Source organism: Amborella trichopoda, chromosome 11 (genome assembly GCF_054954075.1).
Source record: "Amborella trichopoda isolate Santa Cruz 75 chromosome 11, AtrichopodaSantaCruz75HAP2 v2.0, whole genome shotgun sequence".
NCBI classification, from domain to species: domain Eukaryota; kingdom Viridiplantae; phylum Streptophyta; class Magnoliopsida; order Amborellales; family Amborellaceae; genus Amborella; species Amborella trichopoda.
Window position 1 is genome coordinate 36,338,900 of NC_142346.1, and position 19,072 is coordinate 36,357,971.

Here is a 19,072-nt window from a genome sequence, read left to right on the forward strand (position 1 = left end):
ATAAAAAACACAAACCTTCACGGGTCTCAGCCACCTCCATATTTGATGTAAAGAGACCCGATTCCATCTCAACCTGTCATGAAACAAAAGATCATAAGCAGACCAAACACACTAAAAATCGCATCATTCTCCCTTTCCCATACCACCTCATCTTCCATTGTATGAAGAAATATGGATTTGTTTAAGAGAATCCAACAACTCCATATCTTGCATTAAAACAATATCAGGCACCCTATTTCTGTTTAAGTGAACTTTCCACTCAATGCTCTCCCCCTGAACTTCAATCTTCTCTACTACTTCAGCATTCTGACTTATCGATAACTAAAATAGTTGAGGAAATTGATGTTTCAAAGCCTCTGCCCCTAACCATCTGTTCTGCAAAAACTAAATCAAACTCCCATTACCGAATATCCACCTCAAACCCCCCAACACAAACCTTCTATTACTCACAATACCTTTCCACATATAAGATTGATATTTGCTCTTCTTCCCCTTGAAATCAGCTGAGATGTAGAATCAAAACCATACTTAGTAGTCAAGACCTTGTGCCAAAGTTGATCACCACAATTGCAAGACCTCCACCACCATTTTGCAAGCAATGCATGATTAACCAACTTAATCCGTCTTATCCCTATCTCGCACTCTTTTTTTGGTTTACACACTCGTTCCCACTTTACCAAATGAAATTTACGGCCATCTCCATGTGATCCCCACAATAAATTCCTCATTAGCTGATCTAGATGATTACACATTGATGATGGCATCGCCAACAAAGACATCATATATATCAACAAATTGGATAATGATGCTTGTAAGCCTTCTGCACAAAAACAGGTGTTTCGTCTTCCATATGTCTAACTTGAAATGGGCTCTCTGAATAACTAGATCCCACGCTGACCTTAGTAGTTTGGAATATAAAATCATAACCCTAAGATACTTGATCGAAAATGTTTCCACTTTTCATTAAAAAATATCAGCCCAATTTTTCATTACTTCCTGCGTACAAGAAATCCCCACAATTGAGGTTTTCATAAAATTAACCTTTAACCCAAAACCATTTCACAACATTGTAGCATATACTGAATATGCTCCACTTCTTCCACCTCAACCACACAAAACAACAAAGTATCATTTACATATTGTAGATGTGAAATAACCAACTCATCATTATCAGAAATTATAAAGCCATTAAAGCAATTTTTTGATGCCACATTAGAGACCATCAAACTAAAAGCTTCTGCTACCAAAGTAAAAAGAAAGGGAGAAAGTGGATCACCCTATTGCAATTTCCCTAAGAGCTCCAAAGAATCTTTTTGGGCTTCCATTAACCAGTACTGAGAAAAAACACTAGAAGTACATCCCTTAATCCACAACCTCCACTTTTCTCCAAATCCCATACACCTCACAATCTTCATCAACACTATCCATTCCACCTATCATATGCTTTCTCCATGTCTAATTTTAGCACCACTCCCAGGCGTTCTACTGATCTTCCTCGAATGAATGCATTCTTTTGTTTTTAGATTTCCTTGTGAAATTGTTTTATTGTTTGGTAACCTATTTGGAATCGATCATCTTGGAATCTAGAATGTAACTTAATTTGATTTGTTTATTACAAGGAAAAAGCTACCAATAGCTTGCCACCTATAATGAATAGTACTGTAGGTGGAATCCCAGCTGTCGGATCTTTATCGGGTGGTTCAAAATACATATCACTATCTGAATTTTAATATTTTTTCTAGAAATCAGATTGTGATAAAATTTTGAGCGTATGTACTAAAAAATTGGGTACACCAGAAAAAAGTATAGAAAACAAATAATTTCCAAAAAAACTATCAAATTAGACCCTGCCTCAAAATTTTCACTAGAAGATGTTTTGATGCCCAAATATCATCAATTGATCATCTCGACATTAAGATGCATTGACATGAGAAAAAATAGATTTTAAGTTTTGAAAATAATACATCTTGTTATGCATTTTTGAACCGTCGATTTTCAAGGTTTTCAAGTTTTCATAGATTTGCTCGATATACCCTATTTTTGAAGCTTTAAATTTTATAATTAAAGATGAAAATATATTTTAAAGCTATCACCAAAATTTTCATTATAGAAACCATATTTCTCGATTCTATTTGAAGGTGAACTCTAAATTTGATTCTTCATAGCCTCGACTCTATATAAACCGCACCCATATTTTAATTCGTCTTTCTTACCCTCCATTTAAGGGCATAAAGTCTGATTAGGTATTGATATCTCTATTTTGTAAATTATTTATCTTAAAGTGGTCTCCCTCTGTAGATTGATTAGGTATTGATATCTTTATTTTGTAAATTATTAATCTTGTGGTCTCTCTTTCTAGATTGTTAGAGGTTTTGATATCTCTATTTTTTGAATTACCAATCAATTCTCTCTCATATTCAAGACGAAGCATTGGGTGTAACACAAGTATTGCTTAGAAGGCAAGGCATCTCTCAATCAAAGTTTTTCCAAGCTTCTAAAAGTGGGTATCCTGCAAAAGCATGCTCAAAAAGCGAAGCACATAAAATTAAAATATAGAAGACCTGGTAATACAACATACTAAACATATATCAATGAAAGCAAGCTTTGTGCATCCTCAACGAAAACATATTATAAATCAGAAAAGTATTATAATGAGAAAAGTATTATAATGAGACCGTATATCTTTGGTACAACAACAAAGTAAGTCACAATTAATCTTGAAAATTAGATGTGAAAGTAGATAGGTACATTTATTTCATTGACCAAGCTCAAACTTCAAAAGAAATTTTTCGAAATTTGTGAATCAGATTTCACATTAGATGGTTTAAGTAATTGTAACCTCATTGTAGAAAAGATAAATGGTATCATTTGTATATAACCCCTCATAAACATGGAAAATTGCAAATACTCAAATTAAACTTTTTAGACAATCACTCACCAACCAATTTTTTTTTTTTTTGTTTACAGCTTTTACCCCAAAATCAAGTTTTATAACAAATACCTCAAAATAAAAAGCTGTATTTTTTTAGATGAAAATGGCCTTTATAATAATGCCGGACAGGAAAGAACAAGAGCCCAATCAAGGGAACCTTTTGCCAGGTTGCTCTTTACCTACCGGAGCCCATCACGAGATTGCCGGATCGCAAAAGAAACATAAGCCAAAAGTGCTGGATCGAGTACGGAAAATGCTAGACTGCATGAAAACAGATCAAGACACAACTGCTGGTCCAAGATATTGATGTGCCAAACCGTGTGAACAAGTTGCCGGACCTTTTGGTTAGAGTGCCGAACCATAGGCAAATCACGTTGAGAAATGTGATTTTTTGACTAAAGGGTATTTTTGTCTATAAAATTATGATTTTTTTGACATGGGAGGATATTTACTATAAAACTTGGTTTTGAGGTAAAAGTTACAGGAAAAAAAAAAAAAAAAGTTCGAAGGAGGTTGTCTAAAAATATCTATTTTTGAGGGGTATCTACAATTTGAGTGCAATTTGCATACGGATGCATCCGTAGGTGTAGAGGTAAAGTGCTCCTTCAAATTTTATCATGGTATATAATTTTGATGTAAAATGTTCTTAGGATTATCTCAAAATTTATGTTTATATCTATTTATAAAATTTTAAATTTAAAAAATAGTTAAAATCAAGTAGATCTATAAACACATGAAAATCTTGAAAATAGATGATGCAGATAATATATTATAAAATACATTATTTTTGAGACTTAAAATCTTTTTACTTTTCATAATCATACATTTCCATGTCGAGATGATCAATCAAAAGGTTTTTCAACATTAATACTACCTTTTTCGATGGATTTTTGAGGGGCATCCGTAGTACTACATGATAAAGTAGCATCCTTATATAAACTTTTTCCCTACAATTTTCCTTCATATATATTCATAGATATCAAATATCATGTGTTTACAGAACTCTCACTCAAAGATTGATGTTATCAGGAGTGCCATGCACAACATTTAGATTGATATCATCAGGAATCCACAACATGTAAAGCAAAAAATAACAAAGCAAAATAAAAAAAGAGAGAACATAAAAGAAAAGTAAAGGTGCACCTATAGGCTAAGTTCCACCTATTAACACAAGAGCAACTCTCACTATAAATACAAACAGTTCCTGCAGGCAAGCATCAACTATGTCATGGCTTTCTTTATCAGCTTCCCCCTCAGGAGCAGCTTCAGTCCCTTCATTTTCCGCTTTCTTCTCCTTTTTGGAGCTTGATGTCCTTACAGAATTACTTTGGGCTCAGTTTCTAGGGTTTCCATGGCTTTTCGCCTTTCCTTATTAGTGCATATCCCGTAGGTATGTCACACGTTCAGTGCGTTTAAAGCTGGCACATTTAAAAGAAGAAACATGCTCTCTCTCTCAAGAGCTAAAGAGAGATTAGAATGGATGAGATGTGATTTTCAGGAGCGAGAGGAGAATGCCATGTTTTTTCTGAGCTATGTATGTGTCCTCCGTGGAAGACGAGAGCAAAAGCTAGAGAGAAAAATAACCAGTATGGATTGAACCGATGTTTACTTGCTCCCCCACATGTTAGGCTAGGAACAACTTCTGGAAAGATGGAGAAACTAGAGAAAGAAAGAGGATGAAATTGCTTCAATACATTGCTATAATGCTTTAATTTCATTCTTCCTCATTGTTGTCCACGGTTGATAAAGGAGAGGGAACGACAGTGCTACTTCCTTTCTTGCTTCTGCAGAGAGAAGAAACAAGCAGCGAGATACAAAGCTATATATCCAAAGAAGAGAGGCATGCATCAAAGACAAATACATCCCCTTGTCCAATTCCGAAAGAATATTACAATCTAAAATGAGACAGAACACATTACAAAAGGGAAAACATACCTCATATGATCACACAAGCCTTAAATAGCACAAACCAAAAAAAGAACACTGTATTGAACCTACTACCACTGAGTTATAAAGAGAATACAAAAATTTTCAGGTCAGTTGGAATTGGTTTTGCCAACAGCATGGTACTCGTAATAGTGTCATGGTTTCACTGTTACAGGTATTAATGTCCATGCTGTTGGACATTAATTTCTGCTGGTGCTAGCGGGAAGTCAATATATTAGCAAAAGAGTTGGAGAGAGAAAGAGCAGAGAGAAAAAAGAAGACTTTAGCAGCTAATGAGGCAAGAAAGTTCATGTTCATGTTCCATCCGATTGTAGTTGACATAAAAAATAGTAACCAAAGTATAATAAGCATGCATTTACCAGAGTAATAGGCATCCATTAGATTATCATCTGATATAAAAAATAGTTGCCATGGGAATTAAAGATAGCTTAAACTTTTTTTTGGGTACATAAAGATAGCTTATACTTGGAAGACAGTAGCATGCACTTGATCAGCATACAAGTACCGTACCTTCATTCGGTTCAAGTCACTTATAAAAACTCAAAAGTCAAAATATAAATCAGCTCTGTAATCATAGCCCAGACTAATAATGGGAATCAACCTTTACATAAAATATCATCTCATTAGATATATGTTCTTGGAGAAAAAGAAGGTTTTCAAGAACTCAAACACTGTTTTCTTTCCGGAGTTCTTTTCTTTTTCAGTGATTAAGTTAAATAAACATGATATGAAAGTTTTTTAAGTGTTTATTGGCATAAGAGATAAACCCAATAAATTTGCTGTAACCTTTTACAAGAGAAACATAGATGCGCAAAACCCAAAAACCAAAAGCACATGTAACCAGATCAGACCAATGGGTACTTAATTGGCCAAAGACCTTGGTTCAACTAGTTTTTTGCAAAAGGGGAAAAGAAAAGGTTTTTACATGATTGTGTGCAAAATTTGCCTAGGTCATGGGCATAAGGGGGAAAAAAGAAACAGTCCTACTCAGTAGTGTGAGAATCTTTAAAGGTCACAGACACCAAACAGAGGCCTTTGCTCATGAGCAACTGCATTACGAGGCTGTGTCCGACTCCATCAGCTTCGCAATCTTTTTGTTGAGGGGATTATAAGATGCATTATAGAGTTCAAAGTGATTGAATCCCTGTTCCAGCATCAAATGTTAGTCGTGGCAAATAATTTTGAATTCATATATTTTTGTTTTGAATAATGTGAAACATTCTCTCGGGTGATTGCTTGGTTTCTAAATCTTCTCAAATAAAAAACTAGAGAATGAAACCTTGTGTCATACTTAGTTGAACTGCTTTGTTTCCGGTATCTCCAATTTAATTCCTTGTTTTCTTTTTCTGTTCACTCAGTCATCCATTTCATAATTAGGTTTTAAAAAATGTACCAAAAAGGAAAAAAAAAAAGGTTTTGGCTAGTTTTGATAATATAAGAGTAATAAAATGAGAGGCATTATTGCTTTAGTGTGAGAGACAAGTTGCACTTTTGAGTGGAAACTTGGGCCATGTACATTACTAAATTTTTTAAACAGAAAGCACTTAATCCATAGTGTGAGACCACATGCCTCATGATCAGAAAATGGTTATATAATAATAAGAAACAAAACAAAGAATATTTGAAAATTCCAAGTGAAAAAATATATAAAATAAAAAATAAAATCAATGCTCGGATAGACTAAATTGCAGTCAAGTGGATCCTGACCTAGAGGCCAGATCAAGGATAGGAAATGAATGCTTAAGAATCAGTGTTAGAAAAGAGTGACCGACTGTCATTAAAGAATCTAATACAAACTCAAAGTTCGTACACAGATATTGAGTGCAGGGGCTTTTTGGTTATAGTTGAGGGATGATACAGGGTTTCAAACCATTTACATATCCATTTTGAATAACTGGCCTTAGTCCTTTCACAATTTCTGTAATAGCATTGCGCTCAATAAGCGCAAAATTAACAATAAAATAACAATAACTACAAACAAAACACGTGCAATTAAGAAGAATGAGCAGGAAATAACCAAAGTATCCGTAAACCATGCACAACAAATAAAAACCTATCCTACCATGCCTTTTTTTATGACCCCAAGTCCCTCATTATATTATTCAGTAGAGGAGTGAGGAGGGGGTCGAAAAGCTTCGATCTTGAGGAATTTTGAGATTATCAAGAGGGGCGTCTCATTGAGGAGGAACTTTGATGTTTTAAGTTTGAACGGATGGGTTTTGGGGGTGAAAACTTGGTTGCAAAAGAAGGGATTGGCTGGTCTTTTGGGTTTGAATTGAGTCAATTTTGAGGTGAAAATCTGGTTACAGGAGAAGAGAAAGCAGGTGGAGTAGAGGGCCTTTTGGATTTGAATCTATTGGTTTTTTAGGGGAAAACCTTGTTGTAGAAGGAGAAGAGATAGCAAGGGGAATGAGTCCTTTTTCAGGTCTTGGAAGTGGAGTGGTTAGGGCTGAAGCAACAACATCATGACAAGGATGATGATTGCTAGCCATCTTTGATCACAGTGTATCTGCTCAATATAGTCCAAATAACTGTCTAGAGAAAGAGGACCAAATTCCAATAAATCTCAATAAGGTACGATAGAGAGCTCCAAATCAATATGCAGATGAGCGCTAGTGAGAGCCATGAAAGTAGTCCTAAGAAGTTAAACTAGGACAAAATGAGTTATATGCAATGACCCATCTACCATATCAATAGCCAAGCACTAAGTTGGAGAAACCCACATGGGAGAAACGAATTTGAACCCATGTATTACTTGATTTTGAACTATGGAGAGAGACAGCAATGGCACAATCAATAGGACAGAGAAGAAATGGTGAAATAAAAGAGCCAAGAGTCAAAAATGGCCAAATCAAGAACATGATACCCTACTCCAAAAGCTCAAGGAGACCTTAAAAATCTAATGGGAAGATGAGTTTGGTAGAAACCCGATTCAGGTAAACAAATTCTGCCCACGTAGTCCACCATATGAGTGAGAGAGAGAGAGAGTTGTTCGAATCAAAACTTGAAGGAATTGAGCGAAGATCAGTATAGCAGGAGTACCTGGTTTGAGTAATCTCGGATCAAGTTTGAAGAGAGAAGGAGAATGGTGATTTCACCACTTGTCTTGTTGCTCTATAACCACCCCAATAAATCAGCTTGAGATGGTGCTTCCAGAAAATGGTTAATAATGACAATGGTTGTGATGAGTTTGATTAACAAATTACTGCCCTGAGACCAAATCATCGATGAATGTATTACTCTCCATGATCAAGAAACTATACAGATCAAAGCATGCAATAACTAGCATTAAAGTTCCAATAAACCAGATGTCAGTCATAAAATCCAATGAAAATAAATTGTAAAATAAACTGAAAATAAACCAAATCATCAATGAGTCCAATGTAAAATAAACATAGACCCACCAAAAAAAGTTACTGTAAGATAAACCACTAAAAAAACCGAAAATAAATAAATAATCGAACTACAAAACAGAAAATACAATGAAAGTCCAACAGAGAAAACAAAATTCATCATGCCTGTGTTTAGGGCTCTGTCTTGGAGCTCTGGTTTAACGAGCTCTGTTTTGTAGGGCTCTGATTTAGAAGGCTCTGGCTAGGGCCAACGGGGAAATTATCTATTTTCTAAGAACATAATTTTTAAGAAATTATTTTCACTTTAGCTAAACATGCCCCAAAGGACAAGTTTCTTATTACGCAGAATATAAACCCGAGAAGAATCTGATATTCAACTCAGGCTTAACCCTCCAAGCACCAACTTAAAAATATCCTAGTTCAGGGATCTTCCATTGGAGTACTGGGTGTTTCAATTTCTTTTATTTATATAATGGTTTTCAAAATTTCAACAAACCCAATTTACATAAAATAGTAGCCTTTTGACCACAACTCATCTTCTCCTACCTTGCTACTGTCATCTATTTGCTCACAAGCCTGAACTTGTTTCCCTCCTCCCTCAAATTGCTACTGCACCTCATTTGTTCACAAGCCCGTTTCCCTCTTCCCTCTAAATGGAAGCCTAGCTCCTCTAATGGACTAATCTCATCAGCTTCTCTTCCAATCAGTCTTCTATTGCATTCCTATTCAACTATTTTGCCAAAAGCTGTCATGCATGGTGAATGCTCTCCACAGCCTCTCCAGCTCAAGGCATTAGAAAAGATTTCTGATAAATTATCACGGCCTAAATGACCATGATATTTTAGTTTCGATGCCAGTGTTTTAAAAAGCGGACCGCCCAGCGTCTAGGTGGTCCAGAAGGCCTGGCCAAGGCCTAGGTGGCCAAATTAGATGGATATCCCTAGGTGCCTGCCTAGGTGCCTGGGAACCCACCTAGGCGGCCGGCTGCCCAAGGCCTACGTCCCGCCTAGGGGCAAAAATACGGCTCCTTGAGGGTATTTTTGGGTCATTTTTTTAATACTAAAGGAGCAAAATTGTGGGTTTTAAATAGTGAAAACCCATTAGAGGCTATTTTAAATAGTGAAAACCCCAAAATAATTTTTTTTTCAACTGGGCTGCCCAGGTTCTAGGCGCCCGCTTAGGCGCTGGGCGGCTTGGACCCCCAGACCGCCTAGGTGCCGCCTAGCGCTTTTTGAAATACTGTTCGACACATGGTCCAACTGTACATATTGCCCTCTACTTCCGCACCATAATATGATCTATCCATGCAAAAGACTTATTCGGCTAACATTGAATAAACTGTGTACCAGATATCATATGCTAACGCAAACAGAATGATGACATACAACATTTCTATTCCTTGCTCATCTATGACACAGAAGAACTAAAGACCGTAAGGTCTGCCAATGGACCCCAATAATAGTTTATAAACAATGAAGTAGCAATCAACATCTAAACGCATGATATACCATTATAAGAAAGTGACGTCAGCCCGTGACAAGAAACACAACAATTATTTCTTAGTAACAAAGTAGCAATCTGTCCATTTATATTTCATACTTTTCTTTCTCAATCTATTCATTTTAATCTGATAGATGTGATTCATGCCCATCTCCATACTTAAAATTCAGCAAATTTTTACACATGGGTTTCTTGTGGAGTGGGGGTAATTGGAGTAGCGAAATCCATTCTGTATAATAGATGTGATCCATGCCCATCTCCATACTTAACATTTAGCAAATTTATACATGGGTATCATGCGGAGTGGTGGTAATAGGACTAGCAAAATCTATTTGGTATGATGCAAAATACTTTGTTACCTGAAAGAAGAGCCTGGTAAAACTGTGACTCTGATTGCATGAAAGGACCTTACTATTAAATAACTACAATAGTTATGTTTGGAGAACAAGGGGCCGTAGGAATATATTAGGTACATATGGATGCAATGTCAAGAGATATTGGATGGCACATTGAAAAGGGGAAATGCGTCCACCACTTAGAAAGCAAGTAGCATAAATGTGCACCCTTTTAAGATCAAAATTAGGATAGTCATTGGAGAAGGGCTTAGGTGTCATGCTCTGTCAGATAGTAGGTTATCATGCTTCTTTGGATACATGTTTCAGGGTGGCAAATATGTCTGTTCTATTCCCTACACAGGTGGAACCATTGAACAATCTTGCTAATTTTCTCATCCCAACAATGAGGCATGATTCATTTAAATTTTTGTTGCAGGTATGGTCCATAATATGGTAAGAAACAAGAGGCCAACCCCTTTGGCGAGCCTATCTCATGGCCAACACCTGGCAGATTAGGGAGGAGAGAAGCAAAAACATTAAGTCCTCACAGAAAGTAAACTTCTTTTTTTCCGACAAGGTTACATAGAAATGGAACTTGAGATGTTGTGCTATGAAAAACCAGCAGCTATCGTCTTGACCCAAGCCCGATTCCTCAGAAACTAAACTTATTGAAGTGAGTTAGTGGGAAACCATGAGTTGGGTGCTGCAACGACCATCTTTGAAGGGAATAAAGCCGAGGAACCTTCAAAAAATGCTAGACCTGAGTCACTGGGGACTATAGGATGAAGACCTACTAGTAAACTTGAGCCAACTTAGGATAAAACTAAAATTTGATGCATAAGCTAAAAGAAGCTCAGACCAGAAGGCTATAAAGGAGTAATTTGGAATATTAATGGTGACATCATGAAATGCTATGCCAGTTCATTGGGGGAGGGAAGTCCACAATGGCAGACAAGGCACTACATAGTTATAACAAAAATTTAGAATGCTAATGGTGACATCTTGAAATGCAATGCCAGTTCATTGGGGGAGGGACCTCCACAATGGGAGAAGACAAGGCATTACATAGTTATAACAAAAAAAAAAAGGCTTTCATTTTAAAGATGGTTTCTTGGAAGTTCATTCTTGATGGAGATACCCTTATTACCACTCGGTCGTGTACAGGTGTGTAGGAGATCCTTGAAGGATAGAGGGTATTCTTGGGGACATTAGAGAAGTGAGCATCAGTTTGGATATCAGATCCATTCAGAATCGTAGGAAAGAGAGTTCTATCACAATCCTAAGAAAGAGAGTACCTAGCAGATAGCTTAACAGTAGGGAAGTGAGACCAGGGAATATGGAGATAATAGACTTCGTAACTCCTTAATCAAGATATGTGTATTCTGTGTTTCCATTCTTGCTAATTTAATGTTATGTTTATCACTTATCAAAAATGGAAAAGAAGCAATCATCCTCCAAATGCATGCTATACTCATGAAGTACGATATTTGGGGCACATATCATCCCCTTAATGTAACAGGTGCTTGAAGCATTGTGAGAAGAGCTCTAGAACTTATCAACATCCATAATACTTTTTGATATAAAACATTTTCTCGTAAAAGAGAGATAAGCAAAAAGTAAATCACCTACTTACACTAGAGATCATTCAGTTTCATTGAGGCAACATGGCAAGAAATTCCATTGAACATGTAAGAATATAAAAGACAATAAAAAACATACTTTAACAAGAAGCCAAATAACAACAGGAAAGCCACAAGAGCTGTCCCCAAGCTGATTGTTAGACAAGATGAATCATCCTAGACAGTGTCCATCTATAGTTGGAATAATATTGGTTCACGAAGGGATTACTTCTTCGTACTTTGATTTAGAAGTGCATAGGTTTGCCTCCAAGACAATTGTTTCTGCATGGGAAATACATTAAAGAATTTCAAAGGAACCAAATATCTAAGGTACTGCACACCTGATGAAGATTACTTTCAAGCCAATGACAAATGCATTCTCTTCATAAAATAATACCAATTAGGGAAAATTTGGCGTTCAAAGCCAAAATTTTATTCACTTAAAGTAAGAGAAAATCAGAGCAAGAAAGAATACAAATATCAAAGCCCATGTGAGTAACCTAGATGAAGTTTGACAGTCCATCTCTTCTATTGCAAGAACAGAGCTTCTCTGGGGCATAACTCTGTCACAAAAATCCAATTCTAACAAGCTCAACCAAAGTCTTCTTTCCATACATACTTAAAACTAAATTGTTTTCATCAACAAAGAAGGGTGGAGTGAATGTTACATAATTATGGCTAGTAAATGCACAAAAATATCAATCAAAGAAGACAGAAAATATCATAAGTTATAAATTTCTACTTTTCAGTAGGTAAATTCATTTTTAACAATGGGCTTTACACCTGTGGCCCTTAAGCCCTGATAACAAATCAAAACCTAGACCAAACGTAAAATTACAGCTCTAACACTCAGTCCTCATTATGTTCTACTCCATAACTTCAATCGTCGTCACTCGACTCACCATGACCATTACCATCTTCTCCTGAAATTTCTTCATATGGTTCACTGGTATCGAAATCCACATTGTCAAGACTTGAGCTATCTGCTTCCTGTCTTGGAGATATCAACTCCTTTAGTCCTTTACCTCTATAAATAACCCCCGTTCTCATCACATAGAAATACTTGTCCCTTATTGCCACAAGAGGATGGGGATCAACAAGCTTTCCTCTTTGATATGCTTCTTTAAGTGCAACAGTGGTAGTCTTACATTTTAGAGATAGATAAAAAATACCAGGATACCTGGTAAAAATCCTAGTAAATTTGTGGGGCAAATTCATTTCTTCTCTCATTGCTCTCAAGTAATTCCTCTTGGTTTTCTTGTGAATTGTCAGACTTAGTAATTCATGTAACACCCCAACAACCCGTTTCTCCATTAAATCACTATTTGGATCAATTTTTGATGAGTCTTCATAAGGTGAAATGTAAGGAAGCTTTTGAAACTCATCCATCCATGCTTGCACCTTCTTTTGTAAACCATAACCTCTTGGAAAATTCAATGGAAAAGCCAAGCTCATACCTTTCTTAAACCCTCTATATGAAGAACTCGTCTCAAGCTTCTCACTCCTCTTTTGCAACTCAGATACTGCAAATTCTTCGCGCCACCGAGACAACGCAATGGCCAATCGACCATTGGGTTGCTTAATCATTCGAAATTGATCAGAATAATTGGGAAGAATCGTCTTAACAAAGTCATAAGGAAGACCCATATCCCACTTTAGATAATCTATGGCCTGTAAAGGAATGCTCCTACTACTAAGCATCATCAACAACCTACACAATCTCTCTACCAAATCAGGTTCATGAGTTTTATAGATTCTTTGCTCTTGTTCATCAAGTAAAAGAGCAGTCTTGGTTAATCTAAACCATGGGACATTGTATTTGAGTCCTCGAAATTCTTCGAAAATGGTTGGGTATCTTCGAATGAATCTAAGAACTGGTATGGTGAGACCCAAATGCTTTTGCCTATCAGAGAAGGAAGTAGAGCTCAAGCAACCTGAAGAGCTCCTTTTAATGGCGTCTTTGATAAGGGAAACGGCTTTTAGATCGGTTTCATTGTCGATTATGTGATCTAGGCCCCTGTTCTTCACCCATTTGAGCCTCACCTTGACCAGACCACGTTTCTGAGAGAAACCATGAAAGAGATTTTGAGAGAGAAAAGAACTAAAGCTAGTGCTTCTGAATCCCATGAAAGAAGAAAGAGAGGGAAGCTAGTGGGTTGCACTCCACATTGGGATTTCTATATCGGGTTTCGAGGGAGGAACTGATGCATTCGAAGAGAGAAAGTTGGAACCGTGCTCAAAACCCGGAGCTGGGACCCGACTCGGCGCGTTTCTATTAGGGGTGTAGCGGGTCGGGTATGGGTCGCGTCTATCTAGGCCCGGGCTCATATCCGAATATATTCGGGTTCAGGTCCGGGACCCAGACCCAACCCATCAGGTCCAAAAGTTATACCCATACTCGTGCCCATCGGGTCTCGGATCTATCCCGTCGGGTCTCGGGTCTGGTCGGGCCCATTACCACCCTCACCATGAGCTTTTTATTTTTTTTTTATTTTTTTTTATCATCATATGCCTAAATTATTGACAAAAGATCACAATCACCCACTATTAGATTTTTAAGTCATCTTATTTGTCGTTTAATGGCTAAAGATGATTATGAGTTTTTATTGTATATGATTCTTAAGACACCCAAATGAATAGGGCTTGACGTATTTTATCTCCAACAGTTTACGGGTACGGGTTGAGTCCAATCGAACCCACACCCAAATTCGAGTAGTGTTCGGGTCCAGGTTTTGGACCCAGACCCAACCCGCTGGGTCCAAATGTTGGACTCATACCCGAACCTCCAGGTCGTTCTAGGTCCATTGCCACCCTTAGTCGTTGTGCTCACTCTTAGTAGAGGATGGAGAGAGAGAGAGAGGGAGACTATTGTCAGCAAGTTTCCGTTTAAAACACAATTTTTTTAATTTTTATATTTTTTTAGATCTACTCAAAATTCCGAGTTTTATGAAAGATCTTTAAAACTTGTATTTTTTAATGGAACTGATATAAATTTGCACTTTATTTTTTCAAAAAGCTTATTTTCCATTACTTTATTTCTTCATTAACTTAATATTATTGAATTTTAGTTTAAAGATAAACACATTAACAGTAGGAGTAAATTTAGACTCCTAAATTAACAAAAAAGCCTATAAAAAATTTCACCAATAAGTTCTCTCAAAAAATGCATAAAATACAAGCAATACATTCCTCAAAAATAAGATATCAAAACAATTGGATTTCAAAATAATAGGTAGAGTTAGAAGAAGAGTAACCTAATGAAAAATATTTTTTTTCTTTAAACCCAAAGTATCCTTATGAAGAATAAGAGAGATTCAATGCTACTAAAGATTTAGGTAGCCAGGAGTTTATGGTGATATTGGAATTTGTTGATGTATTTTATTGCTTGAATAATATCATATTTCTTTTTTCTTTTTTTTTTCATTGTTGTATACAATATACTATGGGTCTTTTTTGTTTTTTTGCTTTGATATACCTTGATTTTAATTTATGGTTATTTATCAATGTAGTTCTTGTGTTTAATATTAGGGAATATATAGAGCCTAGGTTCTAACCAATCAAATTAGAGCCTACGTCAAAACTTTCACTGGAAGAGGTCGTTTTGATGCCCAAATATCATCAAATTGATCATCTTGACATCAAGATGCATGGACATGAGAAAAAAATAGAGTTTAAGTTTTGAAAATAGTGTATCTTGTAACGTATTTTTGGACTATCAATTTTCAAGATTTTTAATCTTTCATAGATCTGCTCGATTACTACTATTTTTGAAGCTTTAAATTTTATAAATAAATATGAAAATATAATTTGAAGATTTCACATAACTTTTCAGTATTGAAACCATATATGTCGACACTATTTGAATGTGCACTTTTTGATTGTTTAGAGTTGGGCTCCATACCAACCGCACCCTTAATATTATTGTTGTTGTTTTATTTTATGGTTCCAATATATCTATGATGTTTTGTGTTGAGACAATAGAGTAAGCATTGTAGTTGTATTTATTGAAAGTTTAGACAATAAATTGTCAAGTATCACTCTAGTGACACTATATGTTGATTAATAGCTTTATTATATCTACACAATGATCGCAAATCATAATTCTATATTATATTATCTTTACATATCCTATTTTTTCATGGGAAAAGTTTCTATACTTCCCCTAAAGCATAGAAGATCTATGCTTCCCTTACAATCCAGCCGTCCAATTTTGATCAAGAGAGCCAGTCACCTTTTGATCTTCGATCCAACGTCTCAAAGTATTTTATTTTTAGCTTTTTTTTAATATAAATTGTATGAATATGAAATTTAGTACGTGCCATCTTCTCATTAGGGCGCACCTATAAAAAATATTAAAAATAAGTTTTTGATAAAATATAATGATCAAAATACCCCTTGAAACTTTCAAAGGTATTTTGATCCTTTTATTTTATTGGAAACATTTTTTTTATATTTTTCTCTAGTGCAAGTTTAATAAAGGATTGAACGTCCAAAATTTGATGTCAAAATAGTTTATAGAAAAAAAATTTTAAAAATAAAATAGTGTAGAGACATGACATTGTGATTGGGGCAATCTTAGCCCTCCATCCAGAATGGACGGTTGGATAAGGGAACGTACATAAGTTTTATGTTGTATGGGAAGCATAGAAAGCTTATCCTTTTTCACCCCATTTATCGAATCCGAGATATTTATGATTTTATAACTTATCCTATTTTTTGGTGATCCGTATTTTTTTCATAGCTTTTCTTCGGACTTTTTGAAATAAATCGATTTATTGCTAATATTATGGTTTGCCCGTATTGCTAACTGGGTGAGGGAGACAGATTGGATCATTAGAGCAATATTATCGTACGATCCCCCTAAAACTTCACTAATTTTATTTGAGAAAATATTAAAAAAGGGTTAAAGTCCTTTGTAAGTTTATAAAAGGGTGCAGTTTGTATAGAGCCGAGGCTCTATACAATCAAAGTAAAGCCTATCTTCAAATAGTGTCGAGAAACGTGGTTTCAATTATGAAAATCTTTGTGATAGCTTTAAATATTTTTTTTATCTTTAATTATAAAATTTAAAGCTTAAAAAATCATGTAGATCGAGCACATCTATGAAAGTTTAAAAATCTTAAAAATTGATTGTCCAAAAATGCATTACAAGATACACTATTTCCAAAACTTGAAATAGATTTTTTGTCATGCCCAAGCATCTTGATGTCGAGATAATTAATTTGAAGATATTTGCGCATAAAAAAGAAATTTTTGAAGTGGACTCTAATTTGAATGTTTTGAGCCTGGGCTACATATAAAATTTTCCTTTTATATGAAGGGGGTCAAATATTACAACTTCGCACGCTTTTAGATTTTTAGAAAAATCAGATAGTTATTTAAAATTACCTTTAAAATTTTCTCAAATTACCCTTGTAATTTATGTTATTTCGGAATATGCCATTTACTGTTAAAGTACAACACAATGTTTCATAGAAAAATTTTAATTTCGTCTTCCTAAAGCTAAACTGGGCCAAAAAGGTCATTTTGCTATGGCAACTTAGATTGAGCAAAAAGACCAGGTTGCCCCTAACAATTAAACGAAAGTTGCATTTATAAAGAAAAAAAGTGGGAAAATTATCGTTAATATACCTTTATTTTAGTAAAATTGAGAAAAACCCCTAACTTTTAAAAAGCTCGTCTACACCATTTTTCACAAATTTCGGATTTTTTTGGACCAAAATGACCTTCACGGTTGTCTTTTTACCGTAATACATTTTAAGCTTTACAATAATTAAAACACTGTAAAAAATTCAAAAAGTATTAAGTTAATTTAAATACGATAATAGTTTGAATTATTGTTATGATAATTTAATTACCGTAATATGTGGGGAAGTCTTTACCGTATTTTTATTACCGTAATACTTTTCCGGTCGATTCCAAACCCCTATTGATTGAAAAGCTTCAAATCGAAACTAATATCAGAGATACCCCTCTCCTCCCTTCACGTTAGTCTTCTTCGGAGCTGTATTTCTCAAAAAATCCATGTTCTCATGAGAGCACGATGTGGATCAACTCACTCACTCAAAAATACATATTTAAGAATGTTTTTGTTCTAAAATTTGAGAACCATATAAAAATTACTAAATTATTTTTGAAAGAATTGAATTGTGAGTTATGTGACACTTAAATCTAGCTATTGAAAATTGGATAGTTTCTATTCACTCTTGAAGTGTTAGGTTTTTCTAATATACAGAAGAATTTACTTGGAAAACTTCTTTTGCTAAAATTATTCTATAAGTAGTAGAGATTATATCCTAAAAACTTGAGATTTGAAAAATATAGCTAGTGTCACGCCCCAAGAATTTACAATACTGATATTCTTGAGAAGTGACAGTCAAAACATATATACATTGCTTGATAGGACAAATTTACAGTGGCGAATTCTTACAAGGTAACAAAAGAAAGTTTAAGCACAATTACAATATCTTCCCAAAGTTGATCCTAACGACCACTCAAAATGAAACCGCTTCCTGAAAAATGTTTACCATAGTTTGATGAGTTTGGCTACTCAGTAAGTGATCATCATAATCCTAAAAATAATCATGGTTGAAAGTTATCAATATTTCAAAAAGGAGGTCTACTAGCAGAAACGCATTAACAGTTTCACTTTAAAAAATGCGTAATTAAGTATAATCCGAACAATAGAAATGCATATAACATTTTAACAGGAGTGTATAATTCAAAAGATTTCACAAATTACCCTACTGGCGTCCCAAGTAGGTCACCTATATACCCCATCAGCGTCCTGATGGGCCCACTTAATCCCTATCGGCGTCCCAGATAGGTCTACTTAATCCCTGCAGGTCCACTATACCTCACCGGTGTACCGGATGAGTCCACTTATACCTCACCGGCGAACTGGATGAGTCCACTTGTATACTTAAAGTATTTCTAAATCTCTTTAAACATTCGAAAGCGGCAATATCATGTACTCAACATATCACTGAAATTATTAATATGAATTTCACTGAAACCATTAATAATAGTCACTTTCAATAACATTTCAAAAATACCCAGTCAAATATTTTGGGCTTAAATTTAGAAAGGTAGCAGTTCGTAAAGACATTCTAGCATAATTGCCAATCTAATATGTATAGAAAAATTATTATAGAAACTCAAGAATACGGAATTATCACAATTTATGGGATGTCAATCGCAAATAAATATTTCACAGACAATGCTATAATCAATTGCAAAAATATTAGTTTTCAAATAATAAGGCAGTCATTTGCACATGAAATTTACAATGTCTAAATATTAAAAAACAATAGAAAAAAATCTCACAATTTTACTAACAGCAGAAATATCACATTTATTTCTAATAATTTTACAGTATCTAAAATT

At 35.1% G+C, this 19,072-nt stretch overlaps 1 protein-coding gene across 4 annotated transcripts; it reads right to left on the reverse strand.

The window, feature by feature from the left end:
* Window positions 1-3,872: 3,872 nt before the first annotated feature.
* On the reverse strand, window positions 3,873-13,931 carry LOC18436748 (Ubiquitin carboxyl-terminal hydrolase family protein). Of its 4 annotated transcripts, none has more exons than XR_016043969.1 (3): window positions 12,589-13,914; window positions 7,922-8,084; window positions 3,873-4,716 (listed from the first exon to the last, which is right to left on the reverse strand). XR_016043969.1 is itself a non-coding variant. In XM_006846970.4 (2 exons), exons 1-2 carry the CDS (start codon window positions 13,811-13,813, stop codon window positions 8,082-8,084), a joined length of 1,233 nt encoding a protein of 410 aa, XP_006847033.2. In that variant the 5' UTR covers window positions 13,814-13,931; the 3' UTR covers window positions 3,873-8,081. The 4 variants fall into 4 exon arrangements, 1 of the variants encoding a protein (XP_006847033.2); XR_016043971.1 differs by having other exon boundaries at window positions 7,922-8,089; XR_016043970.1 differs by lacking the exon at window positions 3,873-4,716 and adding an exon at window positions 5,606-6,023 and having other exon boundaries at window positions 7,922-8,089.
* Window positions 13,932-19,072: the final 5,141 nt, after the last annotated feature.

Bases quoted from the DNA above. Each gene is read 5' to 3' on its own strand.
- LOC18436748 (XM_006846970.4), bottom strand. From the start codon at position 13,813: ATGGGATTCAGAAGCACTAGCTTTAGTTCTTTTCTCTCTCAAAATCTC.